Source organism: Lotus japonicus, chromosome 4, assembly GCF_012489685.1.
Source record: "Lotus japonicus ecotype B-129 chromosome 4, LjGifu_v1.2".
Taxonomy (NCBI): Eukaryota; Viridiplantae; Streptophyta; class Magnoliopsida; order Fabales; family Fabaceae; genus Lotus; species Lotus japonicus.
This window is the reverse complement of record NC_080044.1, coordinates 23,762,761-23,779,353: the sequence shown is the minus strand read 5'-3', so window position 1 is coordinate 23,779,353 and position 16,593 is coordinate 23,762,761. Positions and strand designations below refer to the sequence as shown.

General features: G+C 34.7%; 1 protein-coding gene across 2 annotated transcripts; it reads right to left on the bottom strand.

The window, feature by feature from the left end:
• Positions 1–8,226: 8,226 nt before the first annotated feature.
• LOC130714913 (phosphatidylinositol/phosphatidylcholine transfer protein SFH13-like) lies at positions 8,227–13,978 on the bottom strand. Of its 2 annotated transcripts, none has more exons than XM_057564889.1 (15): positions 13,788–13,978; positions 13,517–13,544; positions 13,149–13,428; positions 12,936–13,035; positions 11,661–11,927; positions 11,330–11,407; positions 11,146–11,250; positions 11,006–11,055; positions 10,828–10,927; positions 10,607–10,705; positions 10,389–10,502; positions 10,114–10,261; positions 9,494–9,879; positions 9,335–9,427; positions 8,227–8,727 (listed from the first exon to the last, which is right to left on the bottom strand). In XM_057564889.1, exons 2-15 carry the CDS (start codon positions 13,521–13,523, stop codon positions 8,707–8,709), a joined length of 1,848 nt encoding a protein of 615 aa, XP_057420872.1. In that variant the 5' UTR covers positions 13,524–13,544; positions 13,788–13,978; the 3' UTR covers positions 8,227–8,706. The 2 variants fall into 2 exon arrangements, with proteins under 2 accessions (XP_057420872.1, XP_057420873.1); XM_057564890.1 differs by having other exon boundaries at positions 9,335–9,409; positions 13,788–13,977.
• Positions 13,979–16,593: the final 2,615 nt, after the last annotated feature.

Genomic DNA, 16,593 nt, shown 5'->3' with positions numbered 1-16,593 from the left:
ATGTTTTGTCCTGCTATGTTGGATTGGATTTTTTGAAAAGTTGATGGCACTCAAGTTGTCACAGTACAATGTCATGATATCTTGCTCGAAATTGCATTCTTTCAACATCTGCTTCATCCATAACAGTGGAGTACAGCCACTTCCATCAGCTATATACTCAGCTTCAGCAGTAGATATTGAGACACAATTCTTCTTTTTGCTGAACCAAGATATGAGATTATTACCAAGAAAGAAGCATCCCCTGAAGTACTTTTTTCTGTCATCTGCATCACGGTAGCCTATCAAACTGGAATTAGTGTTGTGAGCATAAAAGATTTCATAGTCAACAGTTCCACTAATGTACTTTATAATCCTCTTGACTTGAGTAAGATGACTTTCTTTAGGAGCAGCTTGATATCTAGCACAAACACCAACTGAGAAAGCAATATCTGGTCTGCTAGCAGTGAGATAAAGTAGACTACCAATCATACTTCTATACAAGTTTTGATCAACATCAGTTCCACTTTCATCTTTAGTCAGTTTGATATGAGTAGCTGCAGGAGTTCTCTTACGTGCTGCACTTTCAAGACCAAACTTTTTGACTAACTCTTTTGCATACTTGCTCTGAGAAATGAAGATTGAGTCATCCATCTGCTTCACTTGTAACCCTAAGAAGTAATTCAGTTCTCCAACCATGCTCATCTCAAATTCAGACTTCATCTGATTAACAAATTGTTCCACCATGTGGTCTGACATTACTGCAAACACGATGTCATCAATATATATTTGGGCAATCACCAGCTTCCCTTTGACATTTTTCACAAATAGAGTTTTATCAATACCTCCTTTGTTGTACCCATTGTTTTTGAGAAACTCAGTAAGTCTTTCATACCATGCTCTAGGTGCTTGCTTCAACCCATAGAGAGCCTTTGTTTAGCTTGTACACATGTTCTGGATAGATTGAGTCAATAAAGCCTTTTGGTTGTTCAACATACACTTCTTCATTTAGATATCCATTCAGGAAAGCACTTTTAACATCCATTTGAAATAATCTGAACTTCAGTAGACATGCCACTACCAATAGAAGTTTGATTGATTCCAGTCTAGCAACTAGAGCAAAGGTTTCATCAAAGTCTACTCTGAGTATATCCTTGACAACTAATATGGCCTTGTTTCTTGTTACAGTACCATTTTCATCTGACTTATTTCTGAAAATCTACTTGGTACCAACCACATTCACATCATCTGGTCTTGGAAAAATATCTCACACCTCATTTCTCTTGAATTGATCCAGTTCTTCTTGCATGGTGTTGATCCAGTACTCATCAGTTAGAGCTTCCTTGATGTTCTTTGGCTCAATTCTAGAGATAAAGCAGGCATTTGCAATAATATATCTAGATCTAGTAATGACTCCTTCATTTATATTCCATATTATGTTCTCTTTGGGATGAATTTTCTGAATCCTGATTGATGGAACAACCTCCTTAGATGGCACATGCTCACTTTCTTCTTCTGATTCTATGTCAGACCTGATGTCTGTGACATTTGGTCTTTCATCAAGTATCTGAGGCACAATATCATCTCCATATGTATTGTCTTCTTCCAGATTGTTTCCACTGTCATCCACAACCACATTTATGGACTCCATCATAGTCTTTCTGCGAGAATTGAAAACCTTGTATGCCTTGCTATTCATTGAGTAACCCAGAAATATCCCTTCATCACTCTTGGGATCAAGTTTCCTTCTCTGTTCTCTATCAATTAAAATGTAACATCTACTCCCAAAGACATGAAAGTACTTAACAGTAGGTTTCTTTCCCTTCCACAAATCATATAAAGTACAATCAGTTCCTGAGCGGATAGTTACCCTATTGTGAATATAGCAAGCAGTATTTATGGCCTCAGCCCAAAAATGATAAGGAACTTTCTTTGCATGCAGCATCACCCTGGAAGATTCTTGCAGAGTTCTGTTCTTCCTTTCAACCACACCATTCTGTTGAGGAGTGATAGGAGCTGAAAATTCATGCTTGATTCCTTCACTAACACAGTATTCTGAGAATTTTCTATTCTCAAATTCCTTACCATGGTCACTTCTAATTCTCACAATATCATAGCCCTTCTCTCTCTGGAGTTGCTGGCTTAGGGCTCTAAACACTTCAAAAGCTTCTGATTTTTCTGCAAGAAAGCTCACCCAAGTGAATCTTGAAAAATCATCAACACATACAAACACATACCTTTTTCCACCAAAGCTTTGCTTCTGCATTGGTCCCATTAAGTCCATGTGCAGCAGTTCCAAAGATCTTGTTGGACCAACATGAGTCAGTTTCTTATGAGAAGTCTAAGTCTGCTTTCTTATCTGACATTCTCCACACACTTTGTCCTCTTCAATCTTCAGTCTGGGAAGGCCTCTGATAGCTTCCTTAGATATGACCTTCTTCATGCTTTTAGGGTTTAGATGCCCTAATTTTTGATGCCATAGTTTTGCTTCATCTTCCTTTGACACGAGACACACTGAAGTCATAGCCTTGTTCTGTGGAGACCACATGTAGCAGTTGTCTTTGGATCTCACTCCAGTCATGACCACTTCCTCATTCTCATCAGTAACTTTGCAACCAGCTTTGCTGAATAAGACAATCAGGTCCAAGTCACACAATTGACTTATACTGATTAGGTTTGCTGTCAATCCTTCCACCAGTAGTACATTATTCAGATTTGGAGAGCTACTACTAACTATCTTCCCAGATCCCTTGATCTTTCCTTTAGCACCATCACCAAAAGTGACAAAACTGGTAGAATGTGGATTGATATTGTCAAGATACATCTTCACAACTGTCATGTGCCTGGAACATCCACTATCAAAGTACCAATCCTCCTTAGAAGATACTCTCAGAGAAGTGTAAGCAACTAGTGTTGTGACATTGTACTTAGGTTTCCAATCTCTTTTCTTTGGACTAGCATAAGTGTGCATCTGAGTAACCTTCCAATTTTGAGGAGCCCCATACAGCCTGTAACAATAGGGTCTTATATGTCCATGCTTACCACAGTGATTACATCTCCAGTTTGAGCTTCTCATTTTCTGAATTAGAGGATAAGAATAAGGAATCTGACGATACCCATATTGAACACCATGTTGTGACATTTGGTTTGACATCTTTAACTCAGTCTTCTTCTCAGCAGGAATGAACTTGTGACTGACCTTTTTATTTTCATCTGATGTGGGGCCTTCAGCATAGCCTAAGCCTGTCATATCCTTTGCCACTTTTCCTGTTTTCAAAATCAATTCAAACACATCAGTTCCTTTATTCAACATACGAACAGATTTTATCATACCTTCAATCTTTGAATTCAACACAGTGACTTCTTCTTGAGATTGCCATTTATGATCAGCAAGTTCTGCTTCTCAATCTCCATATCCTTGACAATTCCTTCCAATTTCTTCCCTTTCTCACATGCATCCTTCCAGTTATTGAATAGAAGTTTATAGGTTTCAGCAAGTTCCTCCTCAGATATCTCACCATCACTTGACTCTGTTTCAAAGTTGCACTTCACAGTAAGACCCATGACTTGAGGTTCATCTTCCTCTTCTGTGTCGTCATCAGACCAAGTTTCCACCATCCCTTTTCCTAGCTTCTTTAGATAGGTTGCACATTCTGCTTTAATATGCACATATTCTTCGCATTCATGACACTGGACTCCTTTGCTTTTGTTGGGTTTGTCTTCTTCCTTGTTTCTGCGAGCAAAACCAGAGTTCTTCCTAATGTCAGACCGTTTGTCTGGCACATTTGATCTATGTCTTCTTTCAAACCTCCTCATAACTTTGTTGAACTTTCTCCCAAGCAAAGCTATTGCCTCAAACAGATTTTCATCAGACTCTTTCTCACTAGAATCATCATCTTCAGCCTTTGACACAAATGCTATACTCTTACTCTTCTTGTTTGACCTTTCATTCAATGACATCTCAAAGGTTTGCAAAGAACCAATTAATTCATCAACTTTTATGTTGCCAATATCCTGAGCTTCCTAAATTGTTGTCACCTTCATATCAAATCTCTTAGGTAAAGACCTGAGAATTTTTCTGACTAACTTTTCCTTAGACATTTGTTCTCCAAGAGCAAATGATGCATTTTCCATGGCTCGCACCCTCATGTGAAATTCAGAAACAGTTTCATCCTCCGTCATCTTCAGATTCTCAAACTGAGTGGTGAGAAGTTGAAGTCTTGACACTCTCACTCTTGTAGTACCTTCATGAGCCACCCTGAGGATTTCCCAAGCATCCTTAGCCACAGTGCAGGTGTTGATCAATCTGAACATGTTCTTGTCCACTCCATTGAAGATGGCATTCAGTGCTTTTGAGTTTGCTAGAGCTTCATCATCTTCTTCTTTGGTTCATTCTTCCTCAGGCTTCAGTTCAGTGGTTGAAGTTCCTTCTTTGTAACTCTTCACCGGGTGCTTCCAACCTTTGACAATAGATTTCCATGTCTTGCTATCAATGGATCTCAAGAATGCAATCATTCGTGATTTCCAGTAGTCATAGTTAGAGCCATCCAAGATTGGTGGCCTATGCACAGATCCTCCTTCCTTGTTGTTGTCCATAATACCAGAAATATCTCCCTAGATCTCACCCAATAGTAGAACAGGGGTGCCTGCTCTGATGCCAATTGAAATTCTGGCAACTGTAGGACAGATGTTCTACCATATCAGATGTCTAAGACATCTTGTATAACATTACTCAAAACATAGTGAATATTGCAGCAAGATAAATGACTGAAAAACTAAAAACACACAGGAAATTGTTAACCCAGTTCGTTGTAATATCACCTACGTCTGGAGGGTTTTCACCCAAGAGAGATAAGTCACTATTATAGAGTAATTGTACACAAAAGGTCTCACAAGAGCTGCCTCAGTTCAACTACCTTTTCTACCTAACTATACCCGTGGAATATTACTTAGGTCTCCCCCTAAGTATGAAAACTCCCTCGATCTGACTCTCTCACACAATCACTGCCACAGTGATTGAACTCAAACACGAGTTACAAAGACTGATCTCAAGATCACACAGTAAACACACAACTCTTAGTTCACAACAATTGCATAAAGTTGCTAAGAGAACAAGAACAGTATGAACTCGATGAAACTCTAATACAATCACAGATTCAGTACCTAGAACCTAGGTCTTGGGTCTTCATAAGTAGTCTTCCAGGTCTTGTCTTCGTTGGGCTTGAAAGATCAAACGGTCCACACACATATTCAGGAAGTTGTTATTAGAAACAATCAGGTAACCAATCTGCACAATATCTTCGAGTAGTGATTAAAGGTGCAGATTCCAACTTCCATAAATAGCTCCAAATCAAATCCCCTTGAACCGGGTTTGATTACACATAGAATATTCCTTGACGACGCACAGAAGCTCCCAATAATAACCTAATTTGAACACTAAGTAATCAACTTAAAGCTTCACAACAAATCAGCCAAGTTACAGAACATTTCCCAGGACACACGTCATAACACGATGTTACAACAACTTGTCCGACATCTTGGCACACAAACATACTTAGCTAAAATGCAGACAATCAAACAAAGGAACAAGTTTAACACAACTAAATAATTATTTTGAAAAAACTAAGGGAAATCACTATAAAGAATTCATTTTATCTTATAGTAGAATAAATCTAAATTACTTCATTTTCATATCAACTAGTGAGCCAGTTGACTAATTTTTTTAATATTATAGTAGAATAATTTTAACTTATTTTATTTTCATTTTTATCCTATTGATTCCACTGTAAACCTATCAAAATGACATAGGTGGAAGGAAAACTCTCACCCAAAAACAATTGAGAACCATATAAGCTCAAAAAGAAACCCAAACTAACATGGTTGCTTAGACAAAACCAAGGGACAGGAAGAAAAATAAAACCAAGTTAAAAACATTTAACACGCCTGAGTAATATTTTCTATTTTCAAAAGGCTTGACTTCCGTGGACTAAAATAGAAGGCACTCCAATATTGGCCTACAAGCTTGGCCCCTATCATAACCCGCGCCCAAAACCATGAATAACATTTTCTTAGAATTAAAAAATGGATATAGTAACACATACATAAATCATAAACCTTTGAAAGAATTGTGAGTTTATTCAACTCCTTAATGATCTCATTCTACAATTTCATATATAACATGCATAGTTTATGGAAGTATTTGAGAATTTTTGTCTTAATAAATTGTTGTGTTGTGCATGAATTAACTAATGTTACTCTTAGCTTCTTTAACTTTTATCTTCATGGAATTGCTTTCAGATTGAGAGGTTAATGGGGAATGGAAGTGTGACCCGGGCAGATACTCGGCCAAGCAGATTGTTGGTGATTAAAGGACAGGAGGAAGGTGGTGATAGGAGATTTTCAGTGGAGGAGGAAATAGGGGAGACAAGTGGTGGTGATGATGGAGATACCATAAGTCTTGCAGAATTTATTGAAACTCAAGTCCACACCACCCCTCCCCCTGAATGAATGAGATCAATCATATATTATAAAACAAATTCATGAAAACAAACTTAATTGTACTTTTATTTTGTTATGTTTCACTTTTCTCCCAACAATTTATGGAGACTATTTAAAATTATTATGTTATGAAACACATAAGTCATGGTAAATCCTCACAATGTCCCTGCATACCCCTCTTTCTATATATCTTTCTCATATTTGTATGTCATATGACTTATTCATAGCATCTTTTATTTCTCTTTTTACTCTCTTCCTATATCTTTCAAGGTGTAGGTGAATTTGGGATGTCAAGATAATATTTTCATTTAGTGCATGTACCTTATGATTCATTTTTATTTGCCTTAGAACTTGAATTGATTATGTTAACTTAATGATCCTAGGTAGTTCGAGTTATGCACTACTACTTGCGAAGGTAAGGGTAAGTTTTAGAGTGTCATTGAGTCATGTTTGCTTACTTTTGTATTACGTGTGTTTGAGATGAAGGTTTTATTGTAGAATTATTGTTTGGCTGTGATTTTGGCATGAATTCATCTATGATATGATTGCTGAATTTTTTAGAATTATGGCCTATTTAATTTATCATCTTATCCAGTATATAGAATGGATAGCTTAACTACTTGCTTATTTAATTTATCCATTCTACATACTATCATCTTTCGGTTGTTTCTTTGGATTAGCACATAAGTGCTCGGATATTTACTTTGAATATTTTTATCTATTGGGTATTAGTATTATTATTGATATTGAATATGCTAAGGTTTTGAAAATTGAATTTCGAAATGGTATTTCAAACGAGCTCAATTTGAACTTGTTGATCTTGTGTGAGGATCTATTGAGATAATTCTGGCTAGGAAAGTCTCGGTATTTAAGTTATCCATGTGACGCACCTCACTTTCCTGGGAACTTCTGAGATCCACTTACCCTAGTGAAGTTGAGTGGTTTTTCAAAAATAAGTTTTTGAGATTTTTGAATTTGGTCCCTAGGTTTTTTTATGCTTACTAATATGATCCATGATTGAGAAATTGAGGTGTTACTGTGACCATCCATCACCTCCTCCACACGGTGATTAGTGGAGTTTGCTTTCTTATTCTACAAACCCTAGAGCGACGGATGAAGGGATGTGGATGGCTTGCGGGTTCGCAAGGGATGTGGTGGTTGAGATTCAAAAGGAATTTTGCTAGGTGATTTGAGGCAGAGGTGAGGGTGGATCACAATGGGGGCTAGGTGAGGGTGGATCACAATGGGGGCTGGTGGCGCGGGGAACAGTAGCTCAAAAAGAACAAAGGTCAGTGAGAAAGGCATAGGGGGCAATGCGATGGTATCTGGTTGTAAGCAAGATAATTTAGGGAGGTTGGGGGGTTTTTCATCCTTCATGTTGAGACTTGAGAGCATGAGAAATGCGTGGAGAAGAGGAGGAGGATTTGAGGGGAAAGAAGAGAAGATGAGGTGTCGCTGATGGTGATTTTAGAAAGAAAAAAAAAGCAAGATTAGGTTAAAATTATAAAAAAACATCATAATTTTTTGTTTTTAAAATTTTATTAAGGGTGGATCATGTGACTTGCACATAAGCATCCTAGTAGGTCTGCTATCAGACACATGACCATCCTAGTAGGCCTAATATATGCTACAAAGGGGAAAGGAACGAAATGCAAGAATGATGAAGTAGCAATGAACTTATTGTTTTTAGTAGACAACAGAATGGTTAAAAGCTAAAGTTTCACTTGACAGAAAACAATGAGTTATCCTTGCTTTTCATTTCATAAAAAGTAACATTTTTCCATTAAAATATCACATCACAAGAAAAACGTTAGTTTTTTTCCGAAGAATATACTGCAGGACAAAAACTGCAAACGGGTGAAAACATTAGGGACTCCAATAGCTCATTTTGAACTATGGCAACCCCGTTTGCACATTAGCATAAATACGGGACCACAAGTGCAATTAAGCCTATATTTTATATATGTATAAAAACTGAGGACTGCCTCATCCCCAGGTTTCTCTACGGATGTTCTGCAGCAACTAATATAATAATGAAACTGTATAATCCCACGCCTTCTTTGGGTCCAACATGTGAGCTTGCACTAAGTCTTCTTCTACTTGCCTGTTTGGCGCTTATCTACTAGAAATGCACTAAATAAGCACCAATAAGTACTTTTGCGACCAAACGGGGGTGCTTGTTGAAATTGTCTTTCTGAAGAGCCAACAACAACTTGTTGTGACTTGAATCATTCAACAAAACAGCCTTCTTTTCTGCAAGAAAATTGTCATTCAGTCAATATTAATAATAACTGCAGATAGAATTTCATTGTTTTCAGTAGGTTTTTTCTATTGGAATTCTGATAACTTGTAGTATAACTAAAGTGTGTATTGCGCAAGTTCAAGACAGGACTAGGAAAAATGAGTAAGGGGGACGAAAATTTCACACACCAAGTAAAATCAAGAATGGCTAAGTGAACAAGTGTAAAAAGTTATAGGTGGGTGCGAATACAATATTTGAATACTGCTTTATTAAGAATTTGTTTCTCTCTGGGGGTGATCCCCTTTTTAATATGCTTGGGTCCAACCCTGAGTTCAATTTGGACAATCTTAATTATGTTATGTTAAAGAAGGAAACAATTTGTTCATAGCTGACTGCAAAAGCGATGCAGGAAGGTGGATTTAGCTACAGGAACTAAATGACATCATTGTGTTCTATCAAGCAACAACCTAGCACCTTTTGTCTGGTATAGAAGTTTTACATTAGTTGTTAATGACCTAACACAACCCACTTTAGACTTGGAACTCTGTAAAAAACGGCAACAAAGAAAAACATGTAAAATATTCGAATCTATGAAGTATTACACAAACAGCAACCTACTTGATACTTCGATTCCCGCAAATTCTCAAGAAGCTCAGCAATCTCAAACTGCTTCATCACTGTATCATGCAGTACCTGCATTAATAGCACAAACTACAAACATCATATCATCAGAACAATCAATAATATTAGATGATTGAACAAAGTATAGAGGGATACCCTCTTAGTCTGTTCAAGGTCCAACTCAACAGATTTAATCCTATCCAAGGAACCCATCAGGATTTTCTCCTTCTCCAGAGGTATGCTAGCAGGTTTATGGCTAAGTTCCTCGAATGCTTTTTCTAGTCTCTGAAGACGTTTTATGCATGCATGAATATGATCCTGTTCAGAAACTGTTTCACCCGCTGCTGTATGATTTTTTATGATCTGTTCCCTGGCAATAGATGGGTGAATATCGTTCTGTCTTCTCCAAAGTTTTATTCCTAAACTATGGAAGAACATATCTAATCTTTCGGAAAAATATATCAGCACTCTTGGCACATATAAGAAATTTGTTTTCTCCACGTTTTCTTTAACAGAGCTGAGCCAACTGCTGACAAATCCTCCTGTAAAAAATGAGAATGTGTCGAACAAGATCAGGGAAATACTGAAATACTTGCTACTGATACAGATTAGATTGATTAGTTTCCAACTTGCACATTGAAATGTGACAAAATAAGGCAAATTTACAGCTTGGATTCCACATCAAAGTGTTGTAACTGAGGCATATGTACAATTATATTCTTCGACAAAAGCATTTACAAAAGGAACACAGATGTTTCAATAACTTGACACTTTACCTTTGGAATTCTCCGTGCAAGCAGCATTCCCCATTTCATCATTTTGCAATGACTTTTCCTGAGTAAGGTTAAATTGATCACTTTTGAGAACTTTCTTTGCTGCAAGAGCCCTCTCATTACAACTATGGTAACTATCTGATATCCTAGCCTGCAGAATAAATGGCCGTTTAAATGAAGAAAGGCTCAAGAGACACACATAATGTGAAAGCAGTATGAAATAACAAAAATAATTGTTTTAAAATGAATCAGACTAAAAGGTTTCATTCAAAACTCACTTCTTCATGAACTGGGGCTAAATGAGGATAAGTAAATGTCCCTTGTCTGATGGGTGAGAAAGAATCATCAATATCTGTCCCAGATTCTGCTGTTGACATATCACTGTGCCGTCCCTGAGAGATGAGAAATTGAAGTCAAAAGAAAATAATAGTATATGATATCTAAAGCTATCATTTGTAAAATCCTAACCATCAATGTCTAGAAGATTGATATTTACCAGCTGTTGGTGTGTCTGAAAAGAGTCAAACATTTGTTGTTGTTCATTGAACCCTCTGGCGATTTGCCTCATAAATGATGTCTCCACATTATGAACAACCTAAAATTATAATACCTAAATTAGTATCCCAATACGCATTCAACAAAGTAATTCTAAGGCATAGATATCCCCAAAAGCTGACAGAAAGGACAAAAAAACAAGAAATAGCAGAGCCAAATTACCTTCATGATATCAGGATCATTCCATGGACCCTTGTTAAACCTAAGACATCCACCTTCTCCAGGGCATTTACAAGAGCCACCCAAAAAGTCTGGCAACTGGCTGTACAGATGCAACTACAAAGTTAACAGTAATCGGAATAAAAACACTGTAATGCCATATGAAGGCATAGATTCTTACCTAGAGTCGATGTTATCCATTAATTTACATAAAGACTTAGGTTCAAGAACCTGGAATTTTGGGAAAGTAATGTAATATCAGTAGGACTTCAGGAAAAATAGTGTATGAAATACTGTCAACTGTAAGTTATAATGCTTCACCTGTATCTTAGCAATAGTTTTGGCATCAAGAAACTTCTGTGCAGCAGGCCAAAGCATCTTCTTAAAGGCAGGACCAGCATTGACGATATACATTCGGTATAATGTCTGCAAATATATCTTGAATGTTTATACATAGGATGAGGACTGAAGAACAATATACTTTGAGAAGGGACAGTATAAAAACCTCAGGATAGTAACTGTTATCTATTTTTGTGATAGCAGACAAGAGATTTGCAGCAGTAGGCGAGAAATTTTTAATTCCCTGCATTACAGACATCGACAAGTGCCAGTTAGTTTAGCAGGAAAATGTACCAAAAATCAGGGAGATCCTGAAAATAAGAAATAACTAAGGACATCACATTGAAAGTGAGTACCAGAACTGATACAACACTTGAACCCTAGGTACATAAATAATTAACAATCACAGACCAGTATAAACTAAAAGGCATACACTATCATTTATTGATGAGGCACACAATCTTAAGAAAATAATTATTCAGTGTAGCGCAACGTACCAGGCCCTGTACATCCAATATTGTTGTGGTTGAAGAGATACGTCTCTTTGCTGCAACGGAACATGCTGGGAATTTCTCCTGCAAAGCCCTCTCAAACTCCTGGACATGGTATCTTAGATATCGATCTATTGTTGTGATGCGCATCAAGCGGCTTGGATGAGCTTTCCCAAGCCTCTCAATGTAAACTGGCCTACCTTCCTTATCAACTCCATGATAACCTTGAGGGTAATACTGAAGTACTTCTTCCAGCTCTTCAAATTCGAAATCCTTCAAATATTACTATGGCATTAGACCCAACCAACTAAATTCTTTATCAAGTGTATCCTAAAATAGAACACAAGCTAATGCCAAAATACACAAATATCACACAACAGAATGAATTTGTTTGAACCAAAACCGAAATCAATCTAATGTAGCAGTTGTTAAAACAAATCAAGTAATGGAATAATGAATATATCAAGTTAAAGCTTATATCCCCTTTAAAACATTTCAAAGAAGGCTAAATACGCACTCTACTATTTGTCTATTTCCTAAAAGGTTATCTAAAAGTTCAATTTAGATACTTCATTAATACATAATCTAAAAAAGATTCTATTGGTTTTTATAGAATAAACCAATAATAAAAGGTGTTAAAAAAAGTGTGTTACCCTTTCTCAATCTTTTCACACTAATGTAATTTTGTGTTTGGATCTCCCTTATTTATGAGGATATTGTCTTGTTGAAGAATAAAAGACAAAATTCTTATTTACTATCCATGACTAATTGTAGGGTCCACCAGTTACCTTGAAATGATTTCTCTAAGAAAATCATACTCTGATATACAGAAATAGGACAGTAAGATCCAAATCCTTCAATTAATTACATGCTCAAAAAACGTCCAAACATGAGAAGTCAAACCCTTCAACAAACATGCCTGACATGTGATTGGATGGATGATAATTTAAATAATTTCAAAATTAAAATCATAAATATTGACCTCCCTCACTTCCCTAACAATGGCAAGTTTCTAAGGTGCCTCCAGAAAAAAAGGTACCACTTACAGTACCCTTGATTAGTAACGGAACATTAATCCATCGTTGAGATATTCTCACAATAAATGTTTTGACTTTGACATAAAAAACATTAAAATTCATCAGTTAGCAGCACCAGTAACATTGAATGCACTCATTACTCAAAAAAAAAAAAAAAAAAACATTGAATGCACTCACAGTTTCATCCCAAAAAACCCATGAAACTTTGCAAGTTGCAGAATTCATTAATCACCACCACCGTTACCTGAAGAATTGCATCAGTCCCATACTCTTTTCTCCAAACTAGCATCTCCTCCCACATCTGAATCGTCTTCTCAATGTTAAAATCCCTAGCTTTCAGAAACCTAATTCCAAAAAAAAAAAAAACCAAAATGCAGATTCAAATTAGTGAGTGAATTAGCTAAACAAAAATGAAATTAATTGACTAATTAATTGAATGCAGAATTGCATTGCAGACCTTAACAATGTGTGATAATCATCATGCCTAGGAGGCATGAACCCAGTTTCAATGAGTCTGAGACGCAATTCTTGAACAGCTGATTCTTCTTCTGCATCTCTGACATCTTCAATGGGAACCCTGAAATCGATTTTCCTCTTCCCTCTTTTCTTCAGCGAGTGAGTGATGAACCTGGAAGAAGCACTAATCGCTTTCTTCTTCAATGTTCCGATTCTCGTTGATCTTTCTTCAGAGTTTTCACCACCATCAACAACAACAACACCAGCACCTTCTTCAAACCCTATTTCACATCACATTTTGTCAATAAAATTAACCATGAAATTGAACAAAAATTGAGAAATAAAGACAGTGATTCGAGAACATAGTACCTGACATTTTCGATTTGAGTTCCTGCGACTGTTGAATGAGAAAACAAAACAAAGTGCATTTATTAATAGACAAGAATTGATGATATTGATGATGCAGAAAAGAAAGAAAAGAAAAAATGAAATAATAATGTGGTAGTAGTGATGAATAATGTTTGTGTGTTATTGTTATTGGTATTGATTCTTCTTGGTTTGTGTGTGTTGTGAGAAATGAGATGACTAAAACTAAAACAATGGCATTTAATTGAGTTGAGAGAATCAAAGAAAGACATACTCATACGATTGATTTTTGGTTTTTGGTTGAGGTTGTTGTGGATCTCAGAGAACAGAGGAGGAGTGAGAGTGAGAGTGAGAGTGAGAGTGTGAGAGTGAGTGAGTGAGAGAGCAAAACACACACACTAACTCACTTTGGTTTGGTTGTGGAGAGAGAGAGAGAGGGAATAATGATGGTAGCTAGCTATAGTAGAGAAGTAGAAGTAGAATAGCATTAGCATGTGGCATCCTATGGGTAGAGACTAGAGAGAGTGGGGTTAAAATGTAAATTTTGGTGAATATTGACACGTATTCAAAGTACGACACGTGATGACTTGTTGTGCGAATTTGGTCAAGAAGTGTCAAAATATGGAGAGTAGATGGTGATGGAGTGAGAGAGATCGTTTTTACTATTTTGTTCAAAGGATAAGAGGAGAAATTAAAAATTAGTATTTAATATTATAGATAACATTTTTATATGTTTCCTGTTTTAAAATTTTATCCTGAACTTGTGATTAGTAACTACTACAATTTTTTTATTACGATTAGTAACTACAATTTAAAGTTCAAAAAATATTAAAATTATAATAGTATTGATATTTAATTTTAAATATCAGAATTTAAAAGAGTTTTCAATTATTAATTAAGATAATAAATAATATAAAATTTTATCAATAACAAATTAACAATGTCATTAATGAAAAGGTCAAGTCAATTTATGTTTTTTAAAAGATTCTCAATTTAGGAATAATAAAGAAAATTAAAATAATATTAAGTTTTTATTTTAAATAAAGGAATTTAATTTTCTTTACAATTAGAAATTAATATAATGACTGATATAAAATTATAAATTCAATAACTAAGTAATATTATTATTAATGAATAAGTCAAGTCAATTTTAATTATGAGAGATTAATTTTTTTTAATTAGTAATTAATGTGAGAAATATTATAAAATATTATTAATAGTTAATTAATAATGTTAAAAATGTAAAATTCAAGTTAATTTTACTTTTTAAAACAAATTAATTCCTCTATTGAGGATTAATAAATAAAATTAAAATAATATTAATGTTTTATTTTAAAGATGAGAATTTTAATTTTTGTATAACTAGTATTAATACAATGAATGATTTAAAAAGGTTATTAATGAATAATTAATAATATTTTTATTGAAAATGTCAAGTTAATCTTACTCATATATATATATATAGGCAAAAATATATATAGATATACATCGACAAAAATATAGACAAAAATGTTGATGCATTGTCTAATTTATTTTACATATATATATATATATATATATATATATATATCCAATTGATTTTTGTCATCTCAGAATTTTATGTACTTTTTAATTAAAATTAAAAAATATATAATCTCTTAGTTCTACATGGCATAGTTTGAATTGATGTTAATGTATAATTGTTTTATACTTACTTTCATTTTCATTGACGGATTCAGAAATTATATGTTGTAGGGGCAATATACACATATAAATTTAAAATAACAAAAAATTAACATATTACTCTTAAAAGTTTGAAAGTACATGATATTTTACATCATTTACTGTTAATTGTTTCTTTTTACACAATTTTTTCATTCTCAACACTATCAAATATATCTCTTTCTACATAAGTAATTAAACAACCATTTAATCATTCATCTCTCATATAATTTTGCATCCGATTCTCGATAATATTCATACTGGAGAAAACTCTTTCAAGTGTTACAATTGTTACTTGTAGTATCAAAGTTATCTATTGCCCTTATATTGGCGTGGTAACGGTTACTCGGTTAGGCAAAAGAACTAAGAAACTAAGAAAGTGATAGAATGATTTAATGAACAACTAGATATTACCCATTGGTAAACAAAATAGAACAGTGCAACATTTGCCATAATAGACGAGATTTTGTCTGTGATGTCAAATCAAATATTTAAATTTCGTCTAAACGATTGAGTTATGATATATACACACCTCTTCACTTCTTTTCTACCTTCATTTTAATCTATTTCTCTTTTCTTTATCAATCAAATCATTTATCACATCTTTACTTTCTCTCTCCTTTCTTCCTATATCTCTCTTCCTCCACCTCTCCACACCTCATTTTTGAGGTGTGAAGATAACATTATTCCATTACGATCTCATCAATACACTCGCACTCTCGACATCCAATATTTAAATTACGTTTCATAATATTTTAAAATAAGAGTATTTTATAGGTAAATGCTAGTTGTTACTTATTAGTAAATTAGTTCATTTATCAAGGTTTGAATCCTTGAGCCTTCATCCTTCATTATCCCAAGTCTTATGCCTACTAATTTTTACCACTTGAACTAATTTAGGGTATTGATATTTGGTGTGTTTTCCCGATATTGGTATTTGGTATTTTGTACTAACAAACTTCCGAGATTTTTATATATAACAAAAATGTGAGACTTCTCCAAAATGTTTTTCTTAATTCTTCTTTCTTCACCAATATTAAAAAGATTTACATTACAATCACCTCTAACATATTTATAGGTGAGGAACCAAACAAGGCTAAATATCAGAGGAAATGATGCAGGAGCAGATTAATTAGGAATTTATTATTTTTAGTATTTTTAAATATATTTAGGATCGATTCCGAATCTATTCTGTTTTTAATTAAGTTTAGGATCAATTTGTTATGATTTGTTATTTTTAATTACTTTCTAATTGAGTTTAGGATCTTTTAGTTAGGATTTTCTTTATTTTTAGTTTCATTAGGGTTTTCCTATTTCTCTATTTAAGCACTTGTAAGGCAATAGCCTATTCAGTTTTTGATTATTAAAAAAAGGAGATT